A 17,522-nucleotide genomic window follows, 5' to 3' on the forward strand; every position below is an offset into this window, starting at 1 on the left:
TTGGCAGGTGCATCAAGCAAGAGGACTGACAGATACTACATGTTGAGAAAGAAGGTGCTCCTGGGAAGCAGAGCTGAGGCCAGAACCCAGGTCCCCTGGCTCCCAGCCCAGAAGGGACAGTGTGGCACTGTAAAGAACATGCACCTTGGGGCTGGGGTTGTGGCTCAGCCGTAGAGTGCTTGCCTAGCACGTGCGAGGCATTGGGTTCGATCCTCAACACCACATAAAAATAAATAAAATAAAGATATTTTTTAAAAAAGAAGAACATGTACCTTAGATTCAAGGCTCCATGTCGAAAGCCTAATACCATCTGCTTGTTGATAGCCCATGTCCTGCAAAACCCTCCACGCTGTCAGTTGTAGGGGAAACAAAACAGGCTGGGCAGGAAGGGATGGGGTTGCAGGTACTATGAACGCCCACAATTTCCAGCCCAGCTTTTCCTAGAATCTCTCTCTCTAAGATTCTTTGGAATCTTAGAGGGTGTGGAATGTCCAGCTGTCATTGCTGGGAGGCCACCGGAGCCTGGTGCTGTGGACAGAGGTGGGGCACTGGCATTAGGAGAGTCCCCAAGGTGTTGGTGCTCTTGGAGTCTGAGTTCCAGAAGGTGAAGGGATAAATCTGTTTCACTCCTGTTCACTATCTCCAATCTCAGACCCAACCTTGTCTTGTTTTATGAAAGGTGCAGAAGCCAAGTGACTAGGGGCTACCACACATCTGGACGGAAATTATTTTAATGACCAAATGGTGCCCGGATTCCTCCGAGCTCCAATCGCCATCATCTTGCCAGGCCTTATTGACCCCTCTGGCCCCTCTATGGCTCCACCACAGATCAGAGCAGCCTGATGAGCCAGGGCAGCAGGTGGCAAAGTTGGCAAGAGAAGCAGGTGACCGCCTCTTACTGGAAAGGACTCTGATTGTCACATGAACCCAGCTTCCTAAGCTTCAGTGACTTCCCCCTCCTGGCTTGGCAGAGACTTTTGGCCTCTCCTGCATGCAATCCCCGGAAGGTATTCTGCATACAGTAGACAACTGGGAACGTAAGAAGAGATGCAGATGTCAGTCAAATTACCATTGAAAATCAAGGGAAAAGCCCCCCAATTGATCAGTTCCAGGTGCATGAGTTAAAACTGGTCCAATCTTTTTAATTAGAGAATTTTTCTGAAATTCAAAAGAGAGGGAAATAAGTGCAATGCCTCACCCAATACAGGCACATTACTCATCACGGCTGTGCTCTGGAGAAGCCACCTGTCCCCGTGGACTCAGGGTTAACTAGCTTCCCAGGTGGGTTCTGAGGCACACCTGCAGGTCTGGTTATTGCAAAGGCTCAGAATGGCTATAACTGGTAACCATCTCACAAATTGCTCTTGAAGACAGCGGTCAGTTTGCTGGGCTCCCAGAGGCACTATGAAAACTAGCTTAAAACCAGAGTCGCTACTCCTTGACCCTTTGTGAGCTGCACAGAAACCAGCTTGCAGGCCCTGAGTGACAGGACATGTCTTTCAAGAAACTACTATGTGCCAGATATCACACTGGATATTTTCACATACATTGTCTCAAACCTTGAAACAACTCTGAAAGGTAAATGTTACTATTTTCATCTGACAAACAAGAAAGCCATGACTGCTTAAGTAACTTGTCCTTGGTCATTAAAGCAGAAAAAGATCAAGCTAAAACTTGCTTTTGTCCTGTACCTCCTTCCCTTTGGGTGTGGAGAGTGAACTGATTCATAAAATAAACCATCCCTGTTGATACACCTATGGGAGAAACATCCGGGAATATGTGCGTTGTTAGCAGGACCATGCACATGTAGGTCCTCTGCACCCCCTTATGACCCTATTGTGGCATTTGAGGGTCTGGGAAGATAGACAAAATGAGCCATGGTAGAGAAGATGAGAGAAAGGTCCTCAATACCCTCATACCCTCATAGCACTCCATTTCCAGATAAATACAAGTGTGGTTGGCATAAGGAGATACTCAGTATGTGTGTATATATATATGTGTGTGTGTATATATATGTTAAATATTGTGTCTTTAAACAGAAGCACACATAAATTAATATTATACCTTGATCAGTTAACAAAAACATTATGACTCAAAACTTTCAGGAACCTAGCCCTGTATTTCATATTTCACTGAGGAGCACTGATTCAGTATTCACTAATTCAGAATTTGCACAACCTCCTAGAACATAACTACCATGAATAATGACAGCCACCTGTATTTTGCTACAGCAGCCCTTAGGACCCAAAATGAGCCCTTTCCTGCTTACCCAGAATCTTGCAGGCCTCTTGGATGAGCTTAATGGTGATGATGTCATCATACACTGTGTAGGTCATGAAGGCATCTTGAACTTCTGCAGAAGCTCTGGAAGGCAAATCAAGGTGCCATGAACATCCAGCAGTGGAGTTTAATTCAGGAATGTATATACTGACTCAGCAAGACATGGTACAGCCACACACCCCGAATCGTAAGGCACGTGAGGCACTGAAGTTCATGTGTGTTCCTACAAGACTTCCCTGAACACCAGTATGGACCAACAGCCTAGGGCACCTTGTGCCCAGAATTGAGAATCAATGGGTTAGAAGTTCTCTGAATTTTCCTCCAACTGTAAGAGTTCCAGTTTCGGTCCAGTGGTTTCTAAGCATTATTAGATGTAGCTGTTCAGAAGAGCCAGGTGGGAACCCTGGGACAGACAAGGAGTGTCATAAACTATCACTCCGTTAAGTGGGGTACTCTCTGTCATATTGGGACAGGAAACTTCTACTGGCTTCCCAGGGGCCTGTAGTCCTTTGTGAAACAAAACAGACAAAAACTTGTGCCCTCCTTTGGTGCCTATGAACAAAATAAAGACACAATGGGCAAGACCCCAGCTTAAACCTGACATTGTCATCATGGGTTCTCAAGACTCCAGAGAGAATGATGTGATCTCCAGGATACCTGGGAATGTATCAAACTCTGTGGCTTTCCCCAGCACTCTGATGGGGCCACCCATTCGCTCCCTCTAGGCTGGGCAGCCTCTTCTTTCCTGCAAGCACTCTGCTGTCAAACATTTATTTGGGCTTGTCTATGTGCTGCACGTTGCTGCCCTGCCAGGCTCGCTCAGGCTGTTAGCACTACACAGGGATCTCTAGCCTCCTTCACTGACCCCCACGACCTTGGCATACAGCTCCCTGGATCAGTGCACACATACACAGACTCATTCAAACCACTTTGGTAAAACAGAATGTTCACCAAGAATTTACTTTAAAAATAGACCAATCCACGTTTCTAATAAGATGGCAAAGTTCCTGTGAAGAAGAAGGGAAGGATAGGAAAACTACTATCCGCCGGGCATGGGGGTACATGCCTATAATCCCAGTGGCTCAGGCAGCTGAGGAAGGAGGATCATGAGTTCAAAGCCAGCCTCAGCAAAAGCAAGGCACTAAGCAACTCAGTGAGACCCTGTCTCTAAATAAAATACAAAATAGGGCTGGGGATGTGGCTCAGTGGTTGAGTGCCCCTGAGTTCAATCCCTAGTACCCCACCCCCCCCAAAAAAAAAAGGAGAAGGAGGAGGGGGAGGAAAATGACTATCCGAAAACATTTTGAAGACATGGGGATTTGGAAAAGCAACAATGGTGAGAAATGAAGTAAGAACTGTTTCCAGTTCACACAGAGAGAGGAGCATATTTCTTATTGCATGAAAACGTCAGTCACCTAGGAACTCATGCACTCACAGGCAGGAGAGTGAGGGATCAATATTTAGGGAATAAGGCACTAAATGTGTTCCTCTTTAGTTAGTTTCAACTAGTGATACCCAAAATACCAGGGCAGGAAACCAAGGCCGGGGTTGCCTGAATCAGAATAACTTGGGGAGTAGAACAAGCACATGGACTCCTGAGCCCCAGGAGGTTTGTCTGTAGTTTCTAACCACTTGCTTCTTGACTCTCTGGATTTGGAAACCACTGCTCAGGAGCACTTCTAGATTCAATCTGGCAAGGCAATAGACTATGAAGATGGCGGATCTTACACTGTTCAACCTTACTAAGCTGTGGTTCCTAAGAGTCCAGAGGGGAAATAAAAGACCCTTTGCAGCACATTTCAGAGCAAGAAAATTTAAGTGATGGGAAATTGTTCCTTCACCAGGTTCTTCACGGTGGATGAGGAATTCAGGTAACAAACCTGCGTGTAGCTATGTAACATAAGGTGTAGCCGGGGACGAGAAGGCCTGGAGAGTCAATGGCTATCTGGGGGTTGGAGAAGGCACCAGCTCCTTCCTGCCTGTCCTTTGCAGCTCCCCGCACCTCCACGGAGATGTCCAGATTCCTGGCTCACACGCCTGCCTGCATGACCTAGCTCTCCCTCCAGCCAGCTCCCCTGCCCCTCCATCCTCTGCTCCTCCTGCTTCTTTCCTCCCCTGCTGCCTTCCTTCCTCCTTCCCCTCTCAGTTGAAAAATCACAGGGTCTAGTCATCACACTTTCCCCCTCTGGATTCTGAGGCTCCTAATACTACACGTCTGAGCACCAACTGTGCCTGTGAGCTTTGATACACTCATCTGCATGGGACCATCTAAAGATCAGGAAACGTCATTTGATCGTCAATACCTAACATTGCACCTGGTGCACATTAGGAGCTGGATCAATATTTTGAAAAGAGAATTTAGCAATTTAGATGAGAGACCTAAGTGGGCAGAGGCTTACATACTCACAGTGTGTGAGTCAGGAAGGGACCCGAGAGTGAATCCTGGCCCTAGCGCCGACGAGCTGGGTGACACAGAACAAATCTCCTTACACCTCCATTTCCGCTTCTTTGCGGTGATAGCATTGGATTCTGTCAATGTTTCCATGGAGATCATGGTATCCAGTGCTCCCCCGCCAACCACCAAAGATACATCCCTCCTGACCTCTGATTCACAGAGAAAGAATCTGGCACTTAAAACAGCAGCTCTCAAAGCATGATTTATAGAACCCCTATGGGAGGTCCCTAACGTGTTTTTAAGGATCCATGAGGTGAAAACTATTTTCATAATAAAATTCAGACATTTTTTGCCTTTTTAACTGGTTGTGGTGCAAAAGCATGAGAGGGTAAAACTGCTGGTGACTCATGAATCAAGTCTTCATTATATCCTTTAGAGTCATTGAATGCTTTTGCTGCAACACACACATGCAGAAAGAAAAAGAATGCCAGTTTCTCTACAGATTGTTCTTGTAGAAGGAGAAAAGGTGATCGATTTTACTAAATGTGCATCCTCAGCACACATCTTTTGACCACTTTGGGATGAATAGGAAGTATATGGACCTGGAAAGTGCTACATACAAGGGTGTGGACGGTCACCTCCAGGCAAAGCACTTACACCATGAGCTACGAGCTGAATTAGCAACTTCCTTATAGACCATCATTTCTATTTGAAAGAACCACTGACAGATGAACTGTGGCTCCTCAGGCTTGGATATGTGGCAAAGATTTTTTTCTTAAAAAAAAAAAAAAAAAAGAGGAGGAGCGGGAGAGGGAGAGAAGGAAGAAGGAGAAGAAGAAGAAGACAGAGAAGACGGCTGTATAGCTCAATGGTGGAGTGCCCCCGGGTTCAATTCCCAGGACAAAAAGACAGAGAGAACAAAGTTAGCATATCACTTCAAAGAAAATAACTGGCAGAATGTATTGCCAGTGATAAAACTCAAGTTTTCAAATGAAATGAGAACTTTGGAAAACATTTATCTGCTGCTGTGAGCTAACGAGCTTCCCATTCTTAGAGGTTTCTCTGGCAAGATTGAGATGATGAAATTGACCAACATGATTTTCATATCAAATAAGGAAATGATAATATTCGTAAGAACTGACCGATTTGGTGAGATAAAGCCTAACTAATGCAAGACAGTGTGAAATGCTTCCCACTGCCTAATGCATGATGGAGCAAAATGATGGCAACAGATTTATTCCAAAGTGTAATACAGACCAAGGCATTTTAGCATAACATGCAATGAAGAAAGTTATGGGCACAGTTTCAGGCTTAACATTGCAACCGGCCTTTGAGAAACTACCACTTTTCAAACTTTTGTGAACATTAGAGACAAGAGCCATGATGATCTGAAAAGAGGATTAAAGTCCTTCCTTCTACATACTCTTCATGTATTTCAAATAAAACCTCACAGCACAACAGAATACAAAACAGAGAGTCCAGCTATCTTCTATTAAGATAGACATTCAGGAGATTTTCAAATATGAAACATCATTCCTGTCATTTTTGCTAATTTTTTATTGGGATAATAAAGTCATTTATTATCATTAAAATATTTTCTCTGTGCTAACACCCAATAAGCTTATTATTATTATTTTAGATGAATTAACAAATAACCATTTGTAAAATTTTTTCAGTTTTTATTTCTATGACTTTAAATAACAATAGATAAAAGAAAGTTCTTTGGAGTATTCAATAATCTTAAAGAGAAGGAAGGTTTCCTAAGATGGAGATGTTTGAGAACTTCCGATTTAAACCAAGAATGAGTCATATTTGCTTTGAAAGCTAATGAATCTGAGGAACAAGAAGGAAGAGCCCTGCCATCCCCGGCCAGCTTAGGCCATCTCAGCCTGGGGAGTCACCTTACCTGTCCTGGCAGTGGTCCTGAGTATCTATGGATGGAGCTCTCGAACATCCAGCCTAGCACCATCTGCCCCTGGTATCCTCAACCTGCAACTAGACCCTGACCTCCAAAGAAAGTCTTCTGAAGGAAAGGCTGCACAATCCCTGTGGGGACCACCGGTCCCAGAGGACCGCCTTGCCCTGGAGGTGGGGAGGAGGGGTGGAAGGTAGAAGGAGATCAGGGCTGAAGTTCTCCCACAGCAGCCACCAGGTGAGACGAACACCCTCCTCAAGACACTGCTGAGAACAAATAAGTTTGTCTATTCTATCAATAAAAATAAAATACAATACACACAATTTCCATCCAGTCATGCTAAAGGAATTATTATTATCTTTACAGAAAATGACATAAAATCATTGCCATATGAACAGGAAATTAAATGGAGCCAAAGATACAAAGCAACATTACCAAAGTGAGTCAGTAGGTTAATGAATGACAGTAACAATAAAAACATTCTCTTTGAGCTTTTAGTGTTTCTGTTATCTGCCAGCTTTAATTTTTTTTCCTTCATTCTAATGAATACAAACTCACTTTTTGTAGCTAAATTCTATTTATAATTTTTTTTCCAACACTGGGGATTGAACCCATGGTCTCACACATGTTAGGCTAATGTTCTACTGCTGAGCTACATCCCCAGCCCAGCCCCATTTTATATTTTGTGGGGAAGGTGGGTACTAGGGATTAAACTCAGAGGCACTTTCGCACTGAGCCACATCCCAGGCTATTTTTATTTTTTATTTTGAGACAGGATCTCACTAAGTTGCTTAGGACCTTGCTAAATTATGTAATCCTCCTGCCTCAGCCTCCCTAGCCACTGGTATTACAGTCACTTGCCATAGTGCCCGGCTCTGTTTCATATTATTTTTAAAGAAAGATACCTAAAGGATATAAACTTTAGACCTCAAAATATCTACTTCTATTCTTACATATCTTCGATACAATCTCACTAAACAAAAATATTTCTCGAACTTTACCTTTGAGGATTTTTATTAGAGAAAAAGTTTCTACTTTATATATGTTATATTATAAAATGAACTGTATTTTTTAAATGTCATACATTCTTGGAAGCTTCAATATGATCTTTTGGAGGTTGAGTCCTGCAGTTGGAATACTCTGGCCAAATTGATTCTTGAGGGCCCTCTGACGGCCCAGGGTTTGAGGCAGGTGGGTGAAACCAGCAAACCCGTTTATGGCCAGAAATAAAGCAGGAGTGGAAGGCCAGGGAGCATCTTCAGATACAAGTAAAAAAATAATAGCTCTTTACTTCCAGCCACTTTTAAACTAGACTTTATTTGGAGGAAAACTAGGAGCCGTGAAGGAAAGGGAAACTTGCAGTATTAAAGAAAGGAGTAACAATTTGATTCAAATGTATGATATGTCAAGATCATTGTATTGTCATGAGCAACTAATTAAAAAAAAAGGGGGGGGTTTAGAAATTTGTTGAGTCCACAGGACGAAGAAGGGGGAAAAATGGTGAATGGGAGCTGTTTCGATTTGTTCTGGCTCATCTCATTTCTCAATATAGAAATCCTCCTTGACTTATTGTGGGATTGCTTCCCAACACACCTACTATAAATCAAAAATATCGTTAAATCAAAAATGCACATAATGTACCCAACCCACCAACATTATTGCTTAACCTAGCCTACCTTAAGTGCCCAGAACACTTAAATCACCCTACAGTTGAATAAAATCTTCTAACACAAAGCCTATTTTGTAATAAAGTGCTGAATATCTCTTGAAATTTACTGAATACAGTACACCATAGAGTCCAGTATTGGTTGTCCACCCTTAGAATCAAGGGGATGACTGGGGCCTGCTGCTTCCTGCTGCTGCCCCACATGGTGAGAGATTATCACACCCAATGTTGCTTGCCTGGGAAAAGATCCAAATTCAACATGTGAAGTCCAATTTCTACTGGACACATATTGCTTTTGTACCGCGATAAAGTTGAAAAGTCCTAGGTCAAATCATCATAAGTTGGGGACCAACTGTACTTGAAAGGATGCCTTTCAGAATGTCAAAATATTCATAGCACTTCCTATTTAGCAAAAAAATAAAAAATCCTATGCATGCACAAGTAAGGGTCCTTGAATTTTTTAGCTTGTAGAGCTCTTAGGGATGCTAATGAATACTATGGATCTTCTCCCCAGAAAATATATCTAGACACATGTTCACAACATTTTCATACATGATTTCAGAAAATTCTCAGGCCCTCACAGACCTATCCATGAATGTCTGTGAAGACCCCCTGACACAGGGAGAACTGAGTAACCATTCGCCTCTCTCCTACCTACATCAACTGGTTTAGGCTCAGCACTCATCCATCCAGCTCCCTTTCACTCATGCACCTCCATTCATACACATCCGAATCCCCCAACTATTTACCCCTTCTCCGTGCATTTGTTTCTACAGTGGGGAACACATGCCAACCCTGATGTTGTACCCATAATCTCTTCTGTCCTACAAAGGACACCTGACCACGGCCCCCTATCAAACCCTCTGTCTCAGGCATCTGGAAGGAGACACTCAGAAAGTGAGCAGGTCAGATGATGGTGAGCTCTTGAATCAAAAGGACATGTAGAAAATTTTGGAAGAAAAAGAAATTAAGAGGCCTGCAAAGAGAACCAGGAAAACAGAGTAAACATGAAGAAAGATGCGGAGACACAGAGGTCACTGGCCTTCCATTTCCTCTCAAGTTGCTGGGTACTTCCTGCTCCTAAGCTCTGAGATTCCTTAGAACCCTACACTAAGCTTTTATACTTTGGTTTATATGGTGACTGCTTATCCTTACAAGCAAGATCCTGGATTAGGTTCTACTACCAAAGTGCCAAGAGTGATAACCTTCTCATCTCTTAGCCACCCCAGTCCTCACAAGTGGACGAGGTGAAGGCCATGATTATCTACGTTTACAAGGGAGGCCAGAGACCTCAGCAAACCAATGCAATTACATGACATTTCAACTCCTTCCCGTCTTCTACAAGTGTAGCTATTCTGGTCCCCAACAACTTTTCCACTTTCATCTTCTATCAGATGTTTTCGTCTCTGATACACCACGCACACTGGATTATTTTCTGGGCCTCCAATTCACCAATCTCAGTCTTACCTAGGTCCTTTACACTGGATCGCTGTCTCTGCCTGGAACACACATACTTCCCTGACTCAAGGTGGCCTCTTTCTTCCCCTTTAGTTCAACATAACCTTTGCTAAAAGACATGTTCTGACCACTTCCGGGATTCCAGCATCTTCTCTCCTAAGTCACTATCATATCGTCCATATTTGAATAGCACCTGGCACAATCTGAAAGGCTTTTGTTTATCTGCTTATTCCACTTTTTCACTTTCTGTCCCCCACATTGAAATACATTCCCAGAGAACTTCCCTCATCTGTTTCCTTCATTTCTATCCCCACACACTGGCACTCTGCTTACAAGGAGCTAAATAAGCATCGATTGAATCAATGAACTTGCCCAAGTCAAATAGTTAGTAATTGATGATCCAGGTGAAATGTAAAGGTTTATTGGATTCTAAAGACCTTTCTCTTCCCAATCTATTAGTAGCTTCTCTTGGTTAAGTTTTGATAAAGATTTTAGCCAGGAGGCTATAAAAGAGTGGCTCCTGATTAGAAATCTATAATCTAGACTCTATGAGCAAGAAATCAACAATGTGGGCAAAGGAGAAGAAACATCTGTTTCTGATTGCTCATATAAAATAAAATCTATGTCATAAGGTCTGGAGACATAGTTCATTTGACTTAATCATTTCTTCTTCAAATTTGTGTAGGAATTGATGGGTTTTCCTTTTTAGCAAAAATTCTATTTTAAAAGCACTAGGGAGCTTGTTATTTGAATGTAGCCTGAAGCAAATCCTGCTGCACAGCAAATAATCTTGCCTTAATTTGTGTTTTATAAGTTGAGTTTTCTGTACTCTACTTTTTTTTTTTTAAGAATGAGTTCTAATACGCAATTATTATAGCTAGTTGGACTTTAAGATAGACTTGACTTTTGGCTTAAAGATGCATTTCCAATTCCATCCCATAGGTGTCTAGTGTTAAGATATGGACAGACATTCTGTGACTCAATTCAATAAATACTTCCAAATTAAAGCAATAAATTTCTAGCCACACAGATTCAGGACATGGCCCTGCTGGGTCCTCTGCTTCCAGTCATGGTTCTCTGATTCCTTGCAAGCTTGCACCCTTGTTCAAATGCCTTGGTCACCTTGGAGTTCTTGGAGACTCCAGGTTTCCATCTCTAAGGGTGGGAAGAGATAGTATTCTAACCTTTCAGGAGGCCACATCCAGTATCCAAAAAGGAAAAAGTGACTTCCCTCAACTCACACATGGAAACCCGGGCTTGGAACAGTAAGCTGACTTCCTCAACCAATTGGGGTTCTGGTACCTGGTCACACTACACCTGCTTGACAATGTAGGTCAGGGCGAGAGACCTTCCTCAAATTGCACATCTCAGCTACTGGCCATAGGCAGGCTGAACACGCTGCTCTTCTATTGGTTCCAAGTATTTGCCTATCTCTGGCTATTTCCAGAGCCTTTGCCTTCCTCCCAGGCAGGACTAACTCCTGACCAGTGGCAGCTGAGCTGAGATTAAAAGTCTTAACCAGGAAATCAGATGGTACAAGGTCCATGGATCAAAAATCAGCAAACCAAACAACCTCCCTACACAGAGACTCTGAAGGTCCCTTTAGGAGGGCTAGATGGTGACCCACATTGGACCTCACAGAGGTCAGTCTGAAAAGATGAGCAGAGACAAAGCCACCCATCAATACATCAGGCTGATCTCAGGAAGCCAGGTGTCCCTAGGCACGGAGGAAGGAAGACTTTGAGAAACATCTGCTTCCTCAGGATGTTGCAGCTATGTACTGGAGGAGGGGGAGAATGATGCTTATTGACTTCCTACGAGGTTCTTTGGTGTAGATTGTTCCACTCAATCCTCTCCTTAGCCCTAGGAGATAGGGGCATTATTCCCCTTTTATCCACGAGAATCAGAGCTGCAGAGAGGTGAAGCAACATTCTCGGTTCTTGTGCAGCAGAGCCGGGCTCAAATCCATCCAGTGGGATGCATGTCCTGTTGACCCTCCACTTCTCCCCAACACCCCCGTCAAGAACTCACATTTCGAATATAAGCCAACAGCAAACATCAGTTTCCAAAACAGCCACTGGCATCTGTTGAGTGTCTACTCCAGGCATTTGTGTGTATGTCTGCTTAGTATAATTTAATTTAACACTTGTAAAATTTCTACAAGGCTAACTAGTCCTAGTATTCCTTTATGATGAAACAATTAAGTGTCATGCCCTGGGTCATACAGATAGGAAGAAAAGATTGTGGGCTTTGATGCCAAAGGTTGTAGCCCCAGATCCCCTGTTGAATTCAACTACAGTTTCCTAGGGACTTGCAACTATGTCCAATGACTTTTGAGAATACAAATGTCCTATTTCCTAAAATGGTTCCCTATGCCACCTTGCAATGTCCACACCATAGCCTGTCTACCCTCACCAACTCTTCTTCCTCCTCCTAAGACTGACGGCGGCCCCTGTGTAGGGACAGCTGATCTTCTAGCAGGCAGAGGGGCACAGCTGTCCTGTTTGTAGCAGAGCAAACAATCCCATGTTTCATCAAACGTGGGTCTTTGGGGGGGCTGGGGATGTGGCTCAGGCGGTAGCGCGCTCGCCTGGCATGCATGCGGCCCAGGTTCGATCCTCAGCACCACATACAAAAAAAAAAAAAAAACAACAAAGATGTTGTGTCCGCCGATAACTAAAAAATAAATATTAAAATTCTCTCTCTCTCTCTCTCTCTCCCTCTCTCACTCTCTCTTTAAAAAATTTTAAAAAAAATTAAAAAAAAAAAAAAGTGGGTCTTTGGTGCCCTAATTCCTAGGTTCCAGGTATATATGTAAACTTTGTGCACATCATAAAACCATGCAGGCTGGCCTGTTCTTTTCCTTCCTCTCTTCTTACTGAGTTTTCCCTTTACAATATAATGGCTATAATAAAAGACCCCAAGTCTTCAAATGCATCTCTCCCCAAGGCTGCTTAGGGGGTGTTGAGAAGGAGCCCTTGAAGATACTGCCATCTCACCCTGGCCCTGTGGCCCTCTGGCTGTGCAGTCTTGGCCAACTCACTTTAACTGCCCTAGGCCTGTTTTCTCACCTAAATAAAATGAAGATTTGGGCTAAACAATCTCCCAAGGGCCCACCAGCCCAAGGTCTCTTTAATCATAATTATTCAGTGATATATTCAGAAATGAGTATTTCTTGCCTCGGGGACACCAGAAGTTCTTTTTTCTCATCCAAACATGTAGAGATCTAAGTAAACTGTCCTGGAGAAGCTGAGGAAATAGCCCTGGACTTTAACATAAAGGGGTCAGGACACTGCAGCACTGCACGATTCTTATTTCTTTCATTATTCCATTTGTTCTTTGGTCGTTTTGCACCACGGAAGACAGTTTTTGTTTTATTATTTAGAAATGCAAGACTCCCTTATATCTTTTTGCGCGCGTGTGCATGTGTGTGTGTGTGTGTGTGTGTGTGTGTGTGTGTGTGTGTGGTGTTTCCAAGAGAACAGATTCTCAAGAATGGACTTACTACTTCCAAGGAATTGATAATTTTCATAGTTTTTAGTTGTCTAACTGCTTTCCAAAGGGCTGCCCTGATTGACAATACCATCAGCAATTACCCATTTTGTTGCAACTTAACCAGAATTGGTCATTATCATTTAAATTTTTGGAGATTTAATAGGCAAAGTGGCACCTAATTGCTTTGATTTGCATGTCCCTGATTAACCGAGGAAGCCATATTTTTATATTCCCCTCTCTTCATAAGGCCAGGGAGGATCTTAGAACCCTTTCAGTCCAAACTTATAATATTTTAAGGCTGAAAGATTCCAAAAAGCAGCCAGAGAGCACAAGGATACAGGAATCAGATAGGGAACTCTTTGGAGATGTAAATGACAGTATCAAGGGGTTACCAGGTGAAGGCTGGGAAGAAAGACCAAGAATTAACTAAAGAATACCTAAAGGCGCAATTCTGGCCAAACTGAGAAGAGATGTCCCTATTCTGACCAGCAGCTGCTGTCCTGTGCAGTAGAAATGGTATAAGTGATTTCTCTTCAGGGACCAAAAACGGCAAATGAGAGTTCACTCATGAGCTAAAAATGAGAATGACTTTGGCATTATTTACATTGGGGCTCTGTCTTAAGGTTAATTTTAGGAATAGAGAATGATAGTAACCTTAAGCACAGGTATGATTTATTAAGTTTTTTCAAGTTAGTATTTTTAAAGCACTTGAATTCATCTCCCTAGTAACTGAATCTCTTGGAGAGTTCTAATGATAATATTGTAATGAATCTTACTCAACTAACTGGCTTAATCAAGAGTAAAGAGTCGTAACTGTCAAAACCCTGTGGCTCCAGGGATGCTTCATCTTTCCTTTAATATACTTACTTCAATTTTTCCCACGTCTCTTCACCAAATTTCTCTATCACGAGAGATTGCAGACAAGTGTTGATAAATCCATACTAGAACACAAAGCAAGTACAAAGAAATCTGTATGACGAAGCATGAAATCTGCAGTCGTAGACATCTAAGTGGCATCTTTGTGGCAGTGGAATCCTACAGCAAACCCATTATACCTCTTCCTTGTTTCTCTTGACTTTATTTGCTCAATAGCTATGCTCATTCCCAACTCAGGGACACCCCTGCAGCCTGCAACTAGTGTTATTTCCAAAGAGAAAACATTTGAGCTAAATTTTCACAGATTATTATTACAGGAGGTTGAAGAAGCTGCTATGGCTCATTGCAATCCTCTCTGGAACTGGGAATTGGTTGGTTAGAAAGAAGAGTTGAAAACACAGGTGGCCAAGGCAGGTATTTAGACATGGAGGAGGTTGGGCAAACAGGGGCCACACAAGTCATAGCTGGGGCACTCCTGAGAAATGTCAGTGCACCAAAGAAATACTAAATATCTGAAAATGTTAAGGGTTACCAAATCCTTCTCTTATAAAGAAGACTTGCCACATCCCAGTCCTACTTACTGGGCCTGCCATCTGTTGGCTGGGGAATGGGGCTCCATATTGTAATACAGCCTCAGGGAGCCCAGGGAAGGCATGCAGCTTAGAGGAAAGGGCTTGGGCTCTGGAGACAAATGGGTTTCTGTCTCTGTGCCTGACAGTGGTGTGTCTTTGGATAAATTGCCTAGCTTTTCTGGGCCCAGTCTTCTCATGAGCTAAACTGGAAATAATAGCACTTGTTCAATTTGAAGAATATTGTAGGGTTATATAGGAATGGGTCCGGATTTAGACAAGGAGGGCTGATTGCTAACCCCAAGCCTTATTCTCTGTTTGACTCTGGCCCTTCACCAAATCTCACTCACTTTCAGTTATTTCACCTGGAAAACAGCTATGAGAATGATCCTGCCTTTTAGGGTCAAATGACAGCATTGGTATGAGCACATGGCTCACGGTAAGTGACCAAAAGCTTATAACCATGCCTTTGGAGAATATGCATCTCGAACAACAAGTGTTAACAAGCGGAAGCTGGGAGGAGTCCGAAGGAAGGATGCAGAGAACCGCTTACCATGTTGCCACTGGCTTGTCTGCAGGCCCGAGAGATCACAGCAGAGCCCCAAGCTCCCAACCTGGTAGTTCAGCTGGATTGGCATATCCAGCAGCCCGTCTTATAGCAGTCTAGGTAGTCCACAGGGAAATCAGGATGTGCTCACTGGCCTCCAAGCAAGGAGCACACACCAAGCTGAACACTCAGTCGCCCAGGGAGTAAAAAGTAAGGTTGCCCCTGCCCAGGAGTGAGTGGCACCCCAAGGGGTGCACCTCCCATATGTCTACTCTTGGGAGATCAGCCTGAAGCCTGAGCACCTCCCTGTGGTGCCAACAAACCATGGCCTCATGGTGCCAGCCCAGAGCTGCTGCCCTGTGCGGCAGAGATCCACAGAGCACTGGGAGATGGGTCCTGCCAGTTTGCTTCCTGGGTGGGGAGACAGGCAGCTTGGAGGAAAAGCACGTCCTGGGCCTGCTAGACCCTGGAGTTTATTGGCTCCTCCCACTGAATCCATCCACAAATTCATAAACTCCCTGTGCCCCTCCCTCTCGATTCCCTGCTGAGAGGTTGGCTAAAGAGGGAGGCCAGGATTCCCGAAACCTGGCAGGCTTCTGCAAAGTCACTCATCTTTCCATTGGACACATCACTGTTAGTCACCTACCTGTGTACTGTCATCAACATGAGCACCTGGGGACGAGAGGAACTAAAGGTATCGGTTCTGCTCCCAGAGAACAGATCTTGAGAGCAATCCTGGGACCCTGAACTTGACTTTGGAAATTACTGCTGGACTCCTGCAGGAAGCTGCATTTTATATGAGATTGTCTATTGAGGGGACTTTAATGGAACCACTTTGGATACCATCCAAGAAAGGCCTGCCTGGACCAGCACTTGACCCTATAATGTTATAATGTGGAGTCCTCCGGTGCCTGAAAACCCAACTGTTCCATTTCTCCTCCAAACTCAACTGTTCCATTTCAGGCTCTGTAGGCTGTTGCCAGAGGTCTATTTCCTAAGTATCATTTGCAGTCAGAGGTGAGAAACCCAGCCACCAACCAGGTCCCATGAATGTTGCCTGCAGCGGTTCTAACAGACTGCCAGCTTTGGTGTAAAAACAAGAGTAAAAGTAAATAAATACTCTAACATCAAGTGGGGGTGGTAAGCTCTCCAGGCTGCAGTAGAGAGATGTAGGGCAGGTATCTGGAGGCGACTCATGGTTAAGACAGCATCTCGTGACCCTGACAAAGCCAGAGATTGAGGCGATCCACTGGGATGCATGTGTGGACATCAGATGCCCTTGGGGGTCCTCCAGAATCTTTATCTCAGCATCCCAGCTTGCTGAAAGACTTCCCTTCATGGCTCTCTCCTGCTTGAACCCATCTTCTATGCTTCCCTTAGAAAGGTTTCTCCGTCCATCAAGCCTAGTTGATTACAGTCCTGTCTGAACTCATTACCACCTCCTCTTGGAGAGACAAGAGATGGTTAGAGCCTCTCTTGCTCACTCTTTCTCTCTCTCTCTCTCTCTCTCTCTCTCTCTCTCTCTCTCTCTTTCTTTCTTTTTTGGTACTAAGGATTGAACCCAGATGCTTTACCACTGAGCTACATCCCCAACCCTTTTTATTTTTTTACTTTGTTTTGAGACAGGGTGTCTCTAAGTTGCCGAGACTGGCCTCGAATTTGCAATCCTCCTGCCTCAGCCTCCTGATTGGCTGGGACTCCAGGCGTGCACAACTGCACCTGGCATAAGTCCTCCCTTCTTTCTGAAATAGGGAATTTGCTTATTCCCAGAAGCTGGACTCTCCATGCTGTTCCTATGTGGAAGGGACATGTGGTCTGGAGCAAGAGAAAAAAAAAAAAGTCTCTGGAATAGGTGATTTCCATAATTATGCTTCCCAAGCCTTTGCCACCATCCAGCTGACAATCCTTCTTTCGGCTCTGCCAAGTGGGCTTGCTCTGGCTCTCTCTTACATCCCCCAGCCCCCACCCTGCTTTTTCAAACACATACACCCACATGCTCACACTTCACAATAAGTAAATGGTTAAAAAAAAAAAAAAATCTCCCTTTTTCTTTTTTCATGCAGCAGATGGCAGGTCTCAGGAACTTGGTGGAAATTAGGCTTTCTGATTTTCTAATAAATTTCAGCATCTCACACAAAAAGCACAAGCTCATTTTGATTCTGATGTTAAGTACCATATGGCACATCATCCGTGGAACGTGGCAGCTTCATACTCAGGGTAACGAGGACAGGAGGATCTCTGCTATAACAATGAGGTCTAGCGTGTATGAACCAATTGGATTCCTGGGTGAATACCATTTGATAATAATATTGTATATGGCA

At 43.8% G+C, this 17,522-nt stretch overlaps 1 protein-coding gene across 1 annotated transcript in view; it reads right to left on the minus strand.

Moving 5' to 3' along the window:
- The window catches only part of LOC143411452 (guanylate cyclase soluble subunit beta-2-like), a 52,452-nt gene extending 38,308 nt beyond the window's left edge, over nt 1-14,144 (minus strand). Inside the window, exons 1-2 of the mRNA XM_076872229.1 lie at nt 14,077-14,144; nt 2,270-2,364 (exon numbers count right to left, since the gene is read on the minus strand). Of these exons, the coding sequence (XP_076728344.1) occupies nt 2,270-2,336 (67 nt within the window). The 5' untranslated portion in view covers nt 2,337-2,364; nt 14,077-14,144. The remainder of the gene's footprint in view (nt 1-2,269; nt 2,365-14,076) is intronic.
- Between the last annotated feature and the right edge of the window lie 3,378 nt (nt 14,145-17,522).

Source organism: Callospermophilus lateralis, chromosome 12 (assembly GCF_048772815.1).
Source record: "Callospermophilus lateralis isolate mCalLat2 chromosome 12, mCalLat2.hap1, whole genome shotgun sequence".
Lineage (NCBI taxonomy): Eukaryota > Metazoa > Chordata > Mammalia > Rodentia > Sciuridae > Callospermophilus > Callospermophilus lateralis.